Source organism: Myxine glutinosa, chromosome 8 (genome assembly GCF_964187855.1).
Source record: "Myxine glutinosa chromosome 8, kmMyxGlut1.1, whole genome shotgun sequence".
Taxonomy (NCBI): Eukaryota; Metazoa; Chordata; class Myxini; order Myxiniformes; family Myxinidae; genus Myxine; species Myxine glutinosa.
This window is the reverse complement of record NC_136268.1, coordinates 158,328,071-158,345,570: the sequence shown is the minus strand read 5'-3', so window position 1 is coordinate 158,345,570 and position 17,500 is coordinate 158,328,071. Positions and strand designations below refer to the sequence as shown.

General features: G+C 41.1%; 1 protein-coding gene across 1 annotated transcript in view; it reads right to left on the bottom strand.

The window, feature by feature from the left end:
* The window catches only part of LOC137433227 (pro-neuregulin-1, membrane-bound isoform-like), a 376,724-nt gene extending 362,060 nt beyond the window's left edge, over positions 1–14,664 (bottom strand). Inside the window, exon 1 of the mRNA XM_078784011.1 lies at positions 14,592–14,664. Coding sequence (XP_078640137.1) covers positions 14,592–14,664 — 73 coding nt within the window. The remainder of the gene's footprint in view (positions 1–14,591) is intronic.
* Positions 14,665–17,500: the final 2,836 nt, after the last annotated feature.

Here is a 17,500-nt window from a genome sequence, read left to right as displayed (position 1 = left end):
ATGAGGGCAAAATATGTGCTTTTTGTGAACCAATGAATACCCTGTTCCGATAACGTTTTAAGGTATAACACGTTTTGAAATAGGATAGGCTATTATTATTATTATTATTATTAGCCTGGTGTTGGCTTAGCGGTTAGGGTGCCGGCTTGGGATCCTAGGATCCTGGGTTCGAATCGCGGGCGATCGCTGAATTAACACCAGGGGGGTTTACTCAGCCTGTCATCCTTCCGAGGTCGGCAAATTGAGTACCAGCTTGCTGGGATGAATGATCCCGGTGTGTACCCCGGTTTAGAATAGGTACACCGTATCCCTGCACATCGTAAGAGGCGACTAAGGTTTGGCGTCAGGAAGGGCATCCGGCCATAAAAACATTGCCTCAAACAGGAAACTATGATTGTGATGGGGCCCGCAAGGCTAACCCCAGCTCTAGCGGGGAAAATGGCCTTAAAACTATCATTCATTCATATTCATATAGGCCTGAATAGCATTTGGTCTCTATGATCATTCCGTTTTACCACCTAGATGGGAGCAATTCTCTTCCGCAAGCCCCAACCATGCACAGTATAGAAAAAAAAAAAATTCAAACCAAAAAACAATGTACATATGGGGCTGCTTGGAGGGATATGCAGCTCAATCATCATTCAATGCATGAATGATATGGGGCTGCTTGGACTCGATTTTTCTGTTCATTCAATTTTATCCAATTAGCTTTCCTTGCATTGAGTGACAGAAAAATATGAAAATGTCTGTACTGTTCAAGTTTGTGATATAGCGTTACATTTCCATAGCCATACCATGTGGAATATCCATGATATTGTGGAAATAAATAATGAATCTCCCTTTTCTGTCGCTTGTATTCGCTCACATTAGCTCTGATCAGCCTAGTTGGATAACTTATGGCTCCAAGTGCTCCATTATGCTCCATCTTGTACTTTTGCTGCATATCCCTCCCCTGTTTCCTGTCTCCTGTATAGATGAATATCACTTTCATTGGGGATACACCATGGCCGTTCCACGAGGATATGTGTCCATGCCACGAGCCATTTTCCCAACGATGCTGAATTAATCCAGACTGCATAGTGTTTGCACTTTTGTACAGACCATTTATGTACAAAGCTAACACTAACCTTAATCCTAACTCTAACCCTAACCCTAACAGCTAACACTAACCTTAATCCTAACTCTAACCCTAACCCTAACAGCTAACACTAACCTTAATCTTAACCCTAACTCTAACCCTAACAGCTAACACTAACCTTAATCCTAACTCTAACCCTAACCCTAACAGCTAACACTAACCTTAATCTTAACCCTAACTCTAACCCTAACAGCTAACACTAACCTTAATCCTAACTCTAACCCTAACCCTAACAGTAACAGCTAACACTAACCTTAATCTTAACCCTAACTCTAACCCTAACCCTAACAGCTAACACTAACCTTAATCCTAACTCTAACCCTAACAGGTACCACTAACCCTAACCCTAACCCTAACCCTAACCCTAACAGCTAACACTAACCTTAATCTTAACCCTAACTCTAACCCTAACAGGTACCACTAACCCTAACCCTAACCCTAACCCTAACCCTAACAGCTAACACTAACCTTAACCTTAAAGGGCCAAAGACACAGAAAATCATGTTTGGTTTAATTAACAGATATTGCTTCACTTAACACTTAATCGTCCTTTTTTTTGAATAACTATCACTCGATTGGCCCCCACCACCCAAAAAACGGCGATTTGATTGCTCATGTGACTCGTTACGTCATCGAGGGAATTTTTGTTGCTGCTGGTAGTTTTTAGCTGGTAGTGGAGTCCCGCCCCTAAAATCGTGATGTTCATTCATGACGTCACCTGTGTGATGTAATCGAGGGAAAGGTTTCTCAGCACGCAATGATAACTGCCTGACCAAGAATCTTCTGATAGTCAAAATCATTATTCAAAACTACCAGCAGCAACAAAAATTCCCTCGATGACGTAGCGAGTCACATGAGCAATCAAATCGCCGTTTTTTGGGTGGCGGGGCCAATCGAGTGATATTTATTCAAAAAAAAGGACGATTAAGTGTTAAGTGAAGCAATATCTATCAATTAAACCAAACATGATTTTCTGTGTCTGTGGCCCTTTAACTCTAACCCTAACCTAACAGCTAACACTAACGTTTACTCTAACCCTAACCATAACCCTAATACGAACACTAACACTAAGACCAACCTTAACTCTAACCCTAAGAGTTAACACGAACACAAACACTAACCTTAACTCTAACCCTAACCATAACCCTAATACTAACAGCCCACTATGTACATTAGTGTTTTACACTTGCTTTCCCAGGTTTCACAAGTGCATGGCTATTCCAATTGATTTGCCCTATTTTCCCCTTTTAGGGTCCAGGTTTCACAATTGCATGGCTATTCCAATTGATTTGCCCTATTTTCCCCTTTTAGGGTCCAGGTTTCACAATTGCATGGCTATTCCAATTGATTTGCCCTATTTTCCCCTTTTAGGGTCCAGGTTTCACAATTGCATGGCTATTCCAATTGATTTGCCCTATTTTCCCCTTTTAGGGTCCACGTTTCACAATTGCATGGCTATTCCAATTGATTTGCCCTATTTTCCCCCTTTTTAGGGTCCAGGTTTCACAATTGCATGGCTATTCCAATTGATTTGCCCTATTTTTCCCCCTTTATAGGGTCCAGGTTTCACAATTGCATGACTATTCCAATTGATTTGCCCTATTTTTCCCCCTTTTTAGGGTCCAGGTTTCACAATTGCATGGCTATTCCAATTGATTTGCCCTATTTTCCCCTTTTAGGGTCCAGGTTTCACAATTGCATGGCTATTCCAATTGATTTGCCCTATTTTCCCCTTTTAGGGTCCAGGTTTCACAATTGCATGGCTATTCCAATTGATTTGCCCTATTTTCCCCTTTTAGGGTCCACGTTTCACAATTGCATGGCTATTCCAATTGATTTGCCCTATTTTCCCCTTTTAGGGTCCAGGTTTCACAATTGCATGGCTATTCCAATTGATTTGCCCTATTTTCCCCTTTTAGGGTCCACGTTTCACAATTGCATGACTATTCCAATTGATTTGCCCTATTTTCCCCTTTTAGGGTCCAGGTTTCACAATTGCATGGCTATTCCAATTGATTTGCCCTATTTTCCCCTTTTAGGGTCCACGTTTCACAATTGCATGGCTATTCCAATTGATTTGCCCTATTTTCCCCCTTTTTAGGGTCCAGGTTTCACAATTGCATGGCTATTCCAATTGATTTGCCCTATTTTCCCCCCTTTATAGGGTCCAGGTTTCACAATTGCATGACTATTCCAATTGATTTGCCCTATTTTCCCCCCTTTTTAGGGTCCAGGTTTCACAATTGCATGGCTATTCCAATTGATTTGCCCTATTTTCCCCCCTTTTTAGGGTCCAGGTTTCACAATTGCATGGCTATTCCAATTGATTTGCCCTATTTTCCCCTTTTTAGGGTCCAGGTTTCACAATTGCATGGCTATTCCAATTGATTTGCCCTATTTTCCCCCCTTTATAGGGTCCAGGTTTCACAATTGCATGGCTATTCCAATTGATTTGCCCTATTTTCCCCTTTTTAGGGTCCAGGTTTCACAATTGCATGGCTATTCCAATTGATTTGCCCTATTTTCCCCCTTTTGTAGGGTCCAGGTTTCACAATTGCATGGCTATTCCAATTGATTTGCCCTATTTTCCCCTTTTTAGGGTCCAGGTTTCACAATTGCATGGCTATTCCAATTGATTTGCCCTATTTTCCCCCCTTTATAGGGTCCAGGTTTCACAATTGCATGGCTATTCCAATTGATTTGCCCTATTTTCCCCCCTTTATAGGGTCCAGGTTTCACAATTGCATGACTATTCCAATTGATTTGCCCTATTTTCCCCCTTTTTAGGGTCCAGGTTTCACAATTGCATGGCTATTCCAATTGATTTGCCCTATTTTCCCCTTTTTAGGGTCCAGGTTTCACAAGTGCATGGCTATTCCAATTGATTTGCCCTATTTTCCCCCCTTTATAGGGTCCAGGTTTCACAATTGCATGGCTATTCCAATTGATTTGCCCTATTTTCCCCTTTTTAGGGTCCAGGTTTCACAATTGCATGGCTATTCCAATTGATTTGCCCTATTTTCCCCCTTTTGTAGGGTCCAGGTTTCACAATTTCATGGCTATTCCAATTGATTTGCCCTATTTTCCCCCTTTTGTAGGGTCCAGGTTTCACAATTGCATGACTATTCCAATTGATTTGCCCTATTTTCCCCTTTTTAGGGTCCAGGTTTCACAATTGCATGGCTATTCCAATTGATTTGCCCTATTTTCCCCCCTTTATAGGGTCCAGGTTTCACAATTGCATGGCTATTCCAATTGATTTGCCCTATTTTCCCCTTTTTAGGGTCCAGGTTTCACAATTGCATGGCTATTCCAATTGATTTGCCCTATTTTCCCCCTTTTGTAGGGTCCAGGTTTCACAATTGCATGGCTATTCCAATTGATTTGCCCTATTTTCCCCCCTTTATAGGGTCCAGGTTTCACAATTGCATGGCTATTCCAATTGATTTGCCCTATTTTCCCCTTTTTAGGGTCCAGGTTTCACAATTGCATGACTATTCCAATTGATTTGCCCTATTTTTCCCCTTTTTAGGGTCCAGGTTTCACAATTGCATGACTATTCCAATTGATTTGCCCTATTTTCCCCTTTTAGGGTCCAGGTTTCACAATTGCATGACTATTCCAATTGATTTGCCCTATTTTCCCCCCTTTTTAGGATCCAGGTTTCACAATTGCATGGCTATTCCAATTGATTTGCCCTATTTTCCCCCTTTTGTAGGGTCCAGGTTTCACAATTGCATGACTATTCCAATTGATTTGCCCTATTCTCCCCCTTTATAGGGTCCAGGTTTCACAATTGCATGGCTATTCCAATTGATTTGCCCTATTTTCCCCTTTTTAGGGTCCAGGTTTCACAATTGCATGGCTATTCCAATTGATTTGCCCTATTTTCCCCTTTTAGGGTCCAGGTTTCACAATTGCATGACTATTCCAATTGATTTGCCCTATTTTCCCCTTTTAGGGTCCAGGTTTCACAATTGCATGACTATTCCAATTGATTTGCCCTATTTTCCCCTTTTAGGGTCCAGGTTTCACAATTGCATGACTATTCCAATTGATTTGCCCTATTTTCCCCCCTTTTTAGGGTCCAGCTTTCACAATTGCATGGCTATTCCAATTGATTTGCCCTATTTTCCCCCTTTTGTAGGGTCCAGGTTTCACAATTGCATGACTATTCCAATTGATTCGCCCTATTTTCCCCTTTTTAGGGTCCAGGTTTCACAATTGCATGACTATTCCAATTGATTTGCCCTATTTTTCCCCTTGTTAGGATCCAGGTTTCACAATTGCATGACTATTCCAATTGATTCGCCCTATTTTCCCCTTTTTAGGGTCCAGGTTTCACAATTGCATGGCTATTCCAATTGATTTGCCCTATTTTTCCCCTTTTTAGTGTCCAGGTTTCACAATTGCATGGCTATTCCAATTGATTTGCCCTATTTTCCCCCCTTTTTAGGGTCCAGGTTTCACAATTGCATGACTATTCCAATTGATTTGCCCTATTTTCCCCCTTTTGTAGGGTCCAGGTTTCACAATTGCATGGCGATTCCAATTGATTTGCCCTATTTTCCCCCCTTTTTAGGGTCCAGGTTTCACAATTGCATGACTATTCCAATTGATTTGCCCTATTTTCCCCCCTTTTTAGGGTCCAGGTTTCACAATTGCATGGCTATTCCAATTGATTTGCCCTATTTTCCCCCTTTTGTAGGGTCCAGGTTTCACAATTGCATGACTATTCCAATTGATTCGCCCTATTTTCCCCTTTTTAGGGTCCAGGTTTCACAATTGCATGACTATTCCAATTGATTTGCCCTATTTTTCACCTTGTTAGGATCCAGGTTTCACAATTGCATGACTATTCCAATTGATTCGCCCTATTTTCCCCTTTTTAGGGTCCAGGTTTCACAATTGCATGGCTATTCCTATTGATTTGCCCTATTTTTCCCCTTTTTAGTGTCCAGGTTTCACAATTGCATGGCTATTCCAATTGATTTGCCCTATTTTCCCCCTTTTGTAGGGTCCAGGTTTCACAATTGCACAGCTATTCCAATTGATTTACCCTATTTTCCCCCCTTTTTAGGGTCCAGGTTTCACAATTGCATGACTATTCCAATTGATTTGCCCTATTTTCCCCCTTTTGTAGGGTCCAGGTTTCACAATTGCATGGCTATTCCAATTGATTTGCCCTATTTTCCCCTTTTAGGGTCCAGGTTTCACAATTGCATGACTATTCCAATTGATTTGCCCAATTTTCCCCTTTTAGGGTCCAGCTTTCACAATTGCATGGCTATTCCAATTGATTTGCCCTATTTTCCCCTTTTAGGGTCAAGGTTTCACAATTGCATGGCTATTCCAATTGATTTGCCCTATTTTCCCCTTTTAGGGTCAAGGTTTCACAATTGCATGGCTATTCCAATTGATTTGCCCTATTTTCCCCCTTTTTAGGATCCAGGTTTCACAATTGCATGGCTATTCCAATTGATTTGCCCTATTTTCCCCTTTTAGGGTCAAGGTTTCACAATTGCATGGCTATTCCAATTGATTTGCCCTATTTTCCCCTTTTAGGGTCAAGGTTTCACAATTGCATGGCTATTCCAATTGATTTGCCCTATTTTCCCCCTTTTTAGGATCCAGGTTTCACAATTGCATGGCTATTCCAATTGATTTGCCCTATTTTCCCCCTTTTGTAGGGTCCAGGTTTCACAATTGCATGACTATTCCAATTGATTCGCCCTATTTTCCCCTTTTTAGGGTCCAGGTTTCACAATTGCATGACTATTCCAATTGATTTGCCCTATTTTTCACCTTGTTAGGATCCAGGTTTCACAATTGCATGACTATTCCAATTGATTCGCCCTATTTTCCCCTTTTTAGGGTCCAGGTTTCACAATTGCATGACTATTCCAATTGATTTGCCCTATTTTCCCCTTTTTAGGGTCCAGGTTTCACAATTGCATGGCTATTCCTATTGATTTGCCCTATTTTTCCCCTTTTTAGTGTCCAGGTTTCACAATTGCATGGCTATTCCAATTGATTTGCCCTATTTTCCCCCTTTTGTAGGGTCCATGTTTCACAATTGCACAGCTATTCCAATTGATTTACCCTATTTTCCCCCCTTTTTAGGGTCCAGGTTTCACAATTGCATGACTATTCCAATTGATTTGCCCTATTTTCCCCCTTTTGTAGGGTCCAGGTTTCACAATTGCATGGCTATTCCAATTGATTTGCCCTATTTTCCCCTTTTAGGGTCCAGGTTTCACAATTGCATGACTATTCCAATTGATTTGCCCTATTTTCCCCTTTTAGGGTCCAGCTTTCACAATTGCATGGCTATTCCAATTGATTTGCCCTATTTTCCCCTTTTAGGGTCAAGGTTTCACAATTGCATGGCTATTCCAATTGATTTGCCCTATTTTCCCCTTTTAGGGTCAAGGTTTCACAATTGCATGGCTATTCCAATTGATTTGCCCTATTTTCCCCCTTTTTAGGATCCAGGTTTCACAATTGCATGGCTATTCCAATTGATTTGTCCTATTTTCCCCTTTTAGGGTCCACGTTTCACAATTGCATGACTATTCCAATTGATTTGCCCTATTTTCCCCTTTTTAGGGTCCAGGTTTCACAATTGCATGGCTATTCCAATTGATTTGCCCTATTTTCCCCCCTTTTTGGGGTCAAGGTTTCACAATTGCATGGCTATTCAAATTGATTTGCCCCATTTCCCCCCCTTTTTAGGGGACGGAGAGCGCAGGGGTTTCCCGAGAGTTTGGCGATTCCACAATCGATAAAATCTTTGCCTTCCTTGATTTAACAGAGGAATTTTATGACAGTATTCCTTTACGAGTATTGGAGGGCCGTGCCTTTTGATCTGCAGCGAAATCCATTACAATTCATCTGAATCAATATAAACCGAGCTGCGTCCTGATCTCCATCTGCATAAATTTTCTGGAAAGAAAATTTATTTTTTAAAATGATGTGTTTGTGTATGCATGAGATTCCAAGATGCTTTGGGGCGACTGGCTGCTCCAGCCTTTTTACGAACCCTAATAAAAATATTCATCACAACAAACTGCCCATTGAACATGTATGTTCACCTCAACAGGAGGAAACACTACATTAAAGTCAAGTGTGACTACAATTCCGAAAAAAGTAACAGTAAAAGTAAATAACATTCAGATGCAACCGTAAATTATTGTAACCACCATTGCTTTTTCCTTGCATACATTTCCTTCCATACATTCCCATTATGCTTCTTTACATAAACGTTCTTGTTTCAATTCCCATAATGCTCTTGTTGTGCTTATACTCCTCCATAAAAACAAAATTCTCATCAAATGGAGCCGTTAATATAATTTTGCCGAGTCTACAAAGTTTGAGAGGCATTTCTCTCAGAGTGATTCATAAAACATCTCACACCTGATGCACGCGCACAATACCTTCTCTATCGACTAGTGTATTTAAAGAAAATAACAAAATAAACAATATGAATTTTTTTACTATAAATGGATGAGTGTGTGTGTGTATGTATGTGTGTATGTGTGTGTGTGTGTGTGTGTATGTGTGTGTGTGTGTGTGCATGTGTGTGTGTGTGTGTGTGTGTGCGTGTGTGTGTGTGTGTGTATGTGTGTGTATGTGTGTATGTATGTGTGTATGTGTGTGTGTGTGTGTATGTGGTGTATGTATGTGTGTATGTGTGTGTGGTGTGTGTGGTGTGTGTGGTGTGTGTGTGTGTGTGTGTGTGTGTGTGTGTGTGTGGTGTGTGTGTGTGTGTGTGTGTGTGTGCGGTGGTTGTTTTGTCTCCATTTGTGGGTTTCAGGAGGTGGATCGGAGTCCTCCCTAACACCTCTTTTCAGGATCGTCACCGAACACTCCGGATTGCTTGCCAGTTGAAGTATATTTGTGGTTATGTTTGTGGGATGGTTTTTAAAATCACAGTGTGGTTCTTCTTCATCATTAATGTTGTTCAATTATCACTGGTACAATTGTGATGCTCTTCAGCTTCCAAGATATCTTGACCTCATTTCTGAGTCCTGGTATTTGGTCATTTTATTCATTTCTGCATTGTTTAGTTAGGCCAAAATCTCTGGGTACTGATATCTCAATCATCAATATATATATATATATATATATATATATATATATATATATATATATACTGTTTACATATATAGAACAGAACATACAGTGCCAGGAAACTGCTCGATGTCGCTACTCCTCAGGTGAACCTGTGGATAATCAATGTTTGGGGCCTACTGCAGTACATCTCCCTACAGGCGGACCCAGCAGCACATACACCACCGTCCACCAAGCGACATCGTGCTACATGATCACCACCAGATATCATTGACCACATCAGACCATCTACTTAAATCAGGTCTTTGTTGGATGATGGGCAATTCCACGACGTTACGGAGTGACACTTTGAGTCATTTTTGTGAACTTTGATTGCTCTAGCATCGTGATAAAGCCACTAGTACCTACTCTCTATATATCATATTGTAAAGGAAGAGTTGCACTTTACAGAGATATTAATGGAGTTCCTGTAAGTTGGACCATTGACAAGTAATTAACATTCAAAAACTGTGTTACGGGAGTGACACTGTCTTTTGTCATTTATTAAACAATAACAACATTTATTGAAAACTCTGCTCTCACAATAGTTATAAAATTGTAATGAAATCATGAGAAGATACACTAATAGTTGTGCCTTCAGTACAGGGGTTTCAAAATTCCAGACATGACCTAATTACTCTGAAATAATTACAATAGTCCCGTTACGGAGTGACGAAAATCCCGTTACGGAGTGACGAGTCAATTTTGAGATTTCTCCAAAAGCAACAAATCATTTCTAGATTACGCCAGACTTTCATTCTGAACCCAGCTGACTTGTGCTGGCGTTTCAACATCTAACAATTTAGACAAATAATAAAATAAAAAATCTGAACTGAGAAAATATACAATAAACATATTTAAAAAGTCAAGAAATAGACTAAAGAAATTGAGAACAATTTACGAGTGGATGACCAGAAACAAAACAAAGTTGGAATTAATCAGTTGGCCACATCACAAAACTTCACATGACTGCCCTGCAAAAGGTTCCCTTTCCCAAAGGACATTCAGCAAATACATAATGATTGCGATGGTCGAGGGATGGCTGAAGAAGGAATCTGACGACTTGGTTGGAATCAATCCAGGATTTATCTTCCACCTCTGGGAATGTATATGCCAAGTCAGATAGGCCCGCTTTTCGCAAAAATGATACTTCCAAACAACCATCATCTACTATCTGAGTCACCTGGCCAACAAACAACTTCTTAGATTTTTTGTGACATACTGCACAGTCACAAAGTCACCAGGGTGCACTTGGGGTTGACTGTCTGACCTGGGGCGCTCAGCAGGCGCTGGACTAGCAGTATTTTGACATTCCAAGGATGATACATGGCACTCGGGGTGAAGACTCACCAATTCAAATTGTTCCGCTGTTGAGTACATAGAGGCGCTCACAACATATTTCCTCACAGGTTTCACACAATGTGTTTGGTGTGTTTTCGGAAGCGACGTCACTAACTGCCAGCGCTCGTCCAATTGCGACTGGCACTTCTCAATGTCTCCTGCTGCGATGAATAAAACGTCGATCTTTTTGCACTGTGCCGCTGCTACGCGGAAGAAGGATTCTGCATCAGATACAGGATCCCAGCCAGATTTGCCAACCAAACTCTCCTCTTTACCTCACCTCCTATCCCATCAACAGCACCCTTACCGTGAGATGTGGCAAATAAATTCCAGGATAATTGAATCTTGAACAATTCCTGAAGGAACTCACCTTTTTTCAGGCTGAGTTATCAATTGTTTGACAGAATGAGTCACTCTGTAACGTTACGGAGTGACAAGTTTTCTTTTTAATTTATTTTCTGTAGATTAAAAAAAAAAAAAATTATACTGTACAATGATTGGGTGGTATAAGTTCTTAATGATCCTGGATTTATTTGGTTTTTCATCCACCAGTTAAAGAGAAAAGTAACCAAATGTCAAATTTTCGTTATGGAGTGACACGTCACGGAGTGACATCTAACTCCTAATTTGAGTTTTAATTTTAAAGCATAGAAGGACAACTCATATTTTTTCAATTGGTTTTGAAATAATCTTCATACAGGTAGCTTCTGATGGATAGCATTTGTTGACTTCATACCAATGAATTGAGAGAATGAATGAATTAATAGTTCTTTGCATTATCGAGGGCCAATTTTACTGCGCTTTTCAGTAGAATGACTTCATTAATTGCAATGAGTGATGCAAGCCAACAGAGCAAGCTAACTCGGTGATCTTGATATTATTTGAAAGTACATGTTTTCAGCTTTCATTTGGGACATACCATGAACTTTTTCAGTCAAATTTAAAATTTGACCTCTGCGGACCATTTCTCGTGGAATTGCCCTGATGGCAATACGAGATGGAAATCTCAGCGCTCTGTCCAAATCTGCATGTTTCTGCCAACCCCTACCTGGCTTCAAAATGCATCCTGCCCCCTTGACATTGCTTAACTTCAGTTTCTCACCCCTCCTTTGTGAAGTTGATAATGGTCTTCTCTTTTGTGGCTGATTTGTTTGCCTAATCGCATAACCTCTTTGTAACCTCGACAATCAATTGCAAAACCAGGTTGTGCCGCCAAGTATACCTGGCTAAGGATACTATATATATATATATATGTATTATATATATATAATATATGTATATATCTATATATATATTATATATATCTAATATATATAATTAAATATACTATCTATATACTATATATATATAATATATATATATATAACACTAGCTTAGCTCGGCACGCTGCGCTCGCCTCACCAAGCGTCGCTACTGAGGAACGGGCTTATTTTAGCTGAGTCTAATGACTGTACCTGAGTTGCTGTATTCACCAATCATAATACAAACAATTACTTTGCACAAATGTATTTGTTGTGTTTGTGATATTACATTTGTTTCGGCAATTTAGGTTGAAGATTTAGGTTGAATGTATTTTTTTCAAGAAAGAACCCCTCAGCACACACATAGGGGAGGGGTAGGTGCAGACTGGAAGTTTGGGACGATTACACCTCACCACCACGTAATTCACAACACCTCACCACCACGTAATTCAAAACACCTCACCACCACGTAATTCAAAACACCTCACCACCACGGAATTCAAAATACCTCAGCACCAAGTAATTTAAAACGCCTCACAGCCATAAAACACGGAATAAAAACACCTCACAGCCATAAAACACGTAGTAAAAACACCTCACAGCCATAAAACACGTAATAAAAACACCTCACAGCCATAAAACACGTAATAAAAACACCTCACCACCACAAAATTAAAAACACCTCACAGCCATAAAACACGCAATAAAAACACCTCACAGCCATAAAACATGTAATAAAAACACCTCACAGCCATAAAACACGTAATAAAAACACCTCACCACCACAAAATTAAAAACACCTCACAGCCATAAAACACGTAAAAAAAACACCTCACAGATACGAAATTAAAAACACCTCACCACCATGTCATTTAAAAACACCTCACCACCAAGTAATTCAAAACACCTCACCACCACGTAATTCAAAACAGCTCATCACCAACTAATTCAAAACACCTCACCACCACATAATTAAAAACACCTCAACACCACTTAATTATAAATACCTCACCACCACGTAAATCAAAACACCTCACCATCATGTGATTTAAAACACCTCACCACCACGTCATTTAAAAACACCTCACCACCACATAATTCAAAATACCTCACCACCACGTGATTCAAAACCACCACAACGTTATTAAAAACACCACAACCACGGAAACAAAAGTTTGAGGGAGTCGTTAAGTGACAACACAGACACTGCCCAGATGTGTCGATATATAGATAAATGACTGTACCCGAGTTGCTGTTTTGTCATGGCTTAAACCAATCATAATTCAAACAATTATTTTGCACAAATGTATTTGTAATATACGTGATATCACATTTTATAAACAAGTGAAGTTGGGGGAAAAAAAATTCCCCAAAAAATTCCACAAAAAAAAAAAAATTGGGAACATTTTTCAAGAAAATACCCTTAGGACATACCGACGGGAGAGATATGTGCATACCAGAAGTTTGGTACGATTTCACAACAGTTTGAGAAAGTAGTTCAGTGACAACACAACACAGGACAGATGCTGCACAAATATATATATGTATATATATATATATATATATATATATATATATATATATATATATATATATATATATATATATATATATATATATATATATATATATATATATATATATACGTATATATTTATATATACGTATATATATATATATATATATATATATATATATATATATATATATATATATATATATATATATATATATATACATATATATATATATATATATATATTATATATATATATATATATATATATATATATATATATATATATATATATGGACATATATACATTAAATAAGAATGAGAATCTGTTAGCTTATCGTAAACATCAGTGCTGAATCCATCAGCTGGAAAAGAGATGCTGATGTCCAAAAAATTCACACAGGTATCCAAAATGACAGATGTACTGAAGACATGGATGATAATTATTCTTGACATCATTTAATAAGAAATCTTCCACTTTACCACCAGAAGAAGTCATCACCCCAATAAAGTCATCAATTGTGGAGTTTCAGAAGGATTGGTTTGGGACCATAATAACTATTGATCATATTCTCTTCGATGCAACCGACGAAGAGACGTACATAAGAGGGTCCCATGTTGGTTCCCATGGATACACCTTATTGTTGTTTGTAAAAATTATCCCCCAAACAATCCCCAAATTTAAAAGAAGATAGGTTGAGAACTAATTCAGCCAATCTTAAAAGTGTAGTAGCACAAGGTCTAGCGTCACAAGGATTATGCTCTAAAAAATATCACAGAGCCTCCAATCCCTCATTATTGGAAATATTAGTGTACAAAGAAGAAATGTCCAGGCTTAAAATGACTATTTCCTCCTTCCTGAAACAAAAAGTATGAAACATTGAATAAGAATGAAATGAGTCTGTCAGCTTATAGTAAACAATGTATGAGTCAACTCATCCTCCATCGTGCAAGAATTCCACATATATATATATACAAATGTATATACATATTGTTGCGGTTTTGAGAACCCACACTTGTAAATATAACATCATTAAAGGTTAAAGGTAGCACCCCATAGGTAGGCCACAAGCAACAAGTAGGTCACCTTAGGTCGTCAGTTATTTCTTAGCATGTGTTAGATAAGGCCATTCCCAATAGTTGCATCTGCGTTACGTCAAACAAAAGAGTAGGTCCCCATCCATTCATTTTGGGAGCGTTCCCTCCAAGCGACGCCATTAAGCACGAGCCAGTCTGTACTCACCCTCGTCCTTTAGGTTGCCAGCAGCCTTCGCAGCCTCGCTGAGCTTCCACTCAAAACCAGCCCAGAAACCCATGAGGTAAGGCCCGAAAAGGGGGCGGAGCGCCAGAATGGAGGTGCGGCCATGTCAACCAGCCATCAGGGCGGGGCCGGTAAGCCATAACCAGCCAACCATGGCTGGAGTGAGATCGCCTGACAGGCGTGGTTTTGGGCTTCCAGAGCGTTCGCTGGCTTGGTTATAAAAGCACGCACGCAAAGCCCTTCGACAGGACTGTGCGGAGAGGACTTGGAAGGACCGATGCGATTGCAAAGGGCTCGTGAGGAAGGTGCAGTGTGATAAGAACTTACGGAGCAGCGCTCATTGCGAAAGGACGTCGGGGAGAGAGAGGCGCTTGACCTGGGCCGTGCGCTTTACGAGAGAACTGAAGCCGAAGCTTGGTATTGGAAGGAATTGCGCTTTACGAAAGGGCTGACGGGCGAGCGCGCGGCACGCATTGCCAAGAACTGCAGCGTGCAGGACATTGGGGAGGGGGCGCTTTGAGCGAGTAAGACCGGTAGCGAGAGTACAAAAGTGCCGGTACACAAATTACGTACGCCGATAGCCCAAGCTTACCTTTCCCCGTCACGATAATTGTCAGCTCGTGCTACGCTACGCGGAGAGCTGCCTGCCGGGTTTCATCGCCTGGTACGGGTCGAGGACCGGAGCCTGGACACCATCGCCGGACCTTCCACTCTACCATCTGCATCCCCGTGTGAGTCTGAAGTCTGAGATCGAATCTGAGAGCGATCGGGCCTGTGTCCAGGAAATAGAATAAGACTGCCCTGTGTACTTTTCCTTCCTATTTCTTTCTTGTACATTCTTTCGTTTCCTCTTCTTATTTGTACATAATTCATAAACCAATCTGTTCTCCTATTTTCCTGGTTTCCTCTCAATCCGATCGTATCAGTCTCTTCTCAATTGGGTAAGCGTGGCACGATTGGGAACCGCTACAATCGGGTTAGCCATTGTTAACAGCTCGGATCGCGGATTGCTATCCGCTTGGCAATATTCCATCAATATCCGTGATTCGGACGGGTGAAGTACCAACCGAGAATGAAGGTGTGGAGGTTGAAAGAGGTGACAGTAAGGGAGGCATTAAAAGAGAGGCTGAGTAGGGTAGAGGATGATGTGGTTGAGCTTGAAAGTGGTTGGATGTCAATGAAAGCTAGTCTGTTGGGAGCCGTTGGTGATGTGGATGGACAAAAGGACCACCGAGGCACTCGGACACATGGTGGTGGGATGATGAAGTTGGAAAGAGGATTGACGAGAAGAGGAAGAAGTTCAAGGAGTGGCAGAAGGCAAAGGTTACGGGAGCAGAAACAGCAGAGCATGAAAGTCATAAGGCAGCCAAGAAGGCTGCAAAGAAAGAGGTAGCAAAGGCGCAGGAGGCATGGAGGAAAATGTTCGGAGAACGCTTGGATTCGGAAGAGGGTCAGAGAGCAGTATTCAGGATTGCAAAGCAGATAGCGAAAGAGAGGTGTGATGTGATGGGGGTGAGTTGCTTGAAGGATGAAGTGGGACAAATCGTTGTGGACCCAAATGGAATTAAAGGAAGATGGAAAAGATATATGGAAATGCTGTTGAATAGAGAGAATGAATGGGATGGCAACATAGAGAGTAACCCAGTTTTAGGACCGGCAGAGAAGATAACTGAGAAGGAAGTTGAGGAAGCGATAAAAGCAACGAAGAGTAGAAAAGCGGGAGGGCCGACGGGAGTTGTGGGAGATATGTTGAAGGCAGCAGGAAGTTGGGGTGTGAAGAGAATGACAGAGATCTGTAATCTGGCGGTGAAAGAAGGCCACATTCCAGTGGCTTGGGAACTGAGTACCCTCGTCCCTCTATACAAGGGGAAAGGTGACCCTCTAGAGTGTGGCTCGTACCGAGCGATAAAGTTATTGGAGCATGGAATGAAGGTATTGGAAAGGGTGTTGCAGAGGAGGATAAGGAAGAAAGTGAAGATCGACGAAATGCAGTTTGGATTTATGCCAGGAAGAGGAACGACAGACGCACTTTTTATTGTGAGGCAGTTGCAGGAGAAGTACATGGAGAAGAGGAAGAAGTTGTTTCTTGGGTTTGTTGATCTGGAGAAAGCATTCGATAGGGTTCCACGCAAAGTATTGACATGGGCAATGAGGAAGTTAGGAGTGGAGGAATGGTTGATCAGAGTAGTGATGGCAATCTACAAACGAGCGAGCACAGCTGTAAGGATGAAGGCCGGGAACAGAGGTGAGTTTGAGGTGAAGGTGGGAGTGCATCAGGGGTCGGTACTAAGTCCACTACTATTTGTAGCTGTGATGGAGGTGCTGGCTCAGAACGTAGAGGGTTTACCGTGGGAGTTGTTGTATGCAGATGATCTGGTGTTGATTGCGGAAAGTATGGATGGACTGAAGGAAAAGATGCACAAGTGGAAGGAATGTATGGAGACAAAAGGTCTGAAGGTGAGTATCGGAAACACGAAGGTGATGGCAAGTGGTAAAGCATGTGGTGAGGTGGAAAGAACTGGGAAGTGGCCCTGTGCTGTGTGCAGGAAGGGTGTCGGAATGAACTCCATTCAATGTACAATGTGCGCTGAGTGGGTTCATCAAAAATGTAGTGGTGTGAGAGGGTCATTAACCAGTGTGGCAGCTACATTCAAATGTACGGTGTGCACAGAGGGAGCTGCAGATGGAGGAAATGTTGAGTTGTATCTTGGAGACGGCGTGAAGCTGGAAAGTGTGAAAACATTTTGCTACCTCGGAGACATGCTGAATGGAGAAGGTGGATCAGACTCGGCAACGGTTGCTAGAGTGACATGTGCATGGAAGAAGTTTCGGGAACTGAGTGGCGTGCTGATGATGAGGGGCGTGTCGTTGAAGCTGAAGGGAAAGGTGTA